General features: G+C 53.5%; 1 protein-coding gene across 1 annotated transcript in view; it reads left to right on the forward strand.

The window, feature by feature from the left end:
* Window positions 1–692, forward strand: part of Vrtn (vertebrae development associated) — a 2,195-nt gene extending 1,503 nt beyond the window's left edge. Inside the window, exon 2 of the mRNA XM_031357734.1 lies at window positions 7–692. Coding sequence (XP_031213594.1) covers window positions 7–692 — 686 coding nt within the window. The remainder of the gene's footprint in view (window positions 1–6) is intronic.
* Window positions 693–1,269: the final 577 nt, after the last annotated feature.

A 1,269-nucleotide genomic window follows, 5' to 3' on the forward strand; every position in this document is an offset into this window, starting at 1 on the left:
GGACAGGAAAAGCAGTAAGCAGAGCTCCTCTTACGTCCCAGGGGCTCATATCCCCAAAGATGCCCTTATCTCGTTGGCAGAGACGACTACGCAGGGCCGCCCGTAAGCAGGTGCTAAGTGGGCACCTACCCTTTTGTCGCTTCCGCCTCCGCTACCCTAGCCTGTTACCTTCCACTTTTTGGGTATGGAAAAGTCTGTCCCGGGGATGGCCCCGGATGCAGGCTCCCTCTTTGGGCCGGAAGAAGCAGAAGCCAGAGGGACGCCAGAAGCCAGTCGAACGGCAAGCTATGGAAGCTGTTCAGAATGTAACGCCTGTGGTGGTTCCTCCAGCGGAAACACTGCCAGTGGCTGCTTCTCTAGAAAACACCCCAGAAGATGCCCGAGGAGGACCATCCAGAGAGGGGATCATTCAAGAGGCAGCTATGGCCCAGGGCCAACCCCATAGAGGATCCTTGCCGAGCCAGACTATGGCGATGGCACCAGGGGGCCGTGATGGGCAGGTGCTGGTGATGGACATGCTCACCACCACGAGGTTCAAGGCCCAGGCCAAGCTGTTCCTGCAGAAGCGCTTCCAGTCTAAGACTTTCCCCTCCTACAAGGAGTTCCAGGCTCTCTTCCCTCTCACTGCCCGCTCCACCTACTATATGTGGAAGCGGGCGCTCTATGAAGGTCTCACGCTGGTTGACGGCTGATGGGAGGGGTATAGAGCGTGGGAAGAAGGGGAGCCTCCTGACTCGCTGGGCTGTCCTTTGCTCTGTCTTTTGTAATTTCTTGATGGAAGGGGTTGAAATCAGCCACCTGTTCTGTCGAAAGCTCCAGGAGGGCCAATTGTCTCTTTGATTGTTGGCTGGTCATAGATTTTTGTTGTTTCATTTTTCTTTTTTTCATTAATTTGGGTTGGCAGCCCCACCCCCATCAGTGTTAAAGCTCTGTCATGATTGTGCCTTGACAGAATAACTACATATACCTTTTCTTTTCTTTTTAAAGGTTGTATCTTTTTTTTTTTCTTCTCAAAGACATCTTCCAGAGGAACATAGGATTGAGTCTGAGGCAGCTGTCTGGCTTCTGCCTCAAAGCCTCAGTGGGGAAGGACTGAGCTTCACAGAATACACCATGGTGGTCTCTAAGCCAGGGAAGACCCCCTAGGCACTGGAGATAACAAAGAGGGCTTCCCCCAGGGGCAGGGGGGATCTCTTCAGATCAGGTGTCTGTCAGCCTGGCTGCTGTTGGGGACCTGCCTTTCTGCTGAACCTCCTCAAATGCCAAGGC

The sequence above is a fragment of the Mastomys coucha genome, unplaced genomic scaffold (genome assembly GCF_008632895.1).
Source record: "Mastomys coucha isolate ucsf_1 unplaced genomic scaffold, UCSF_Mcou_1 pScaffold6, whole genome shotgun sequence".
Lineage (NCBI taxonomy): Eukaryota > Metazoa > Chordata > Mammalia > Rodentia > Muridae > Mastomys > Mastomys coucha.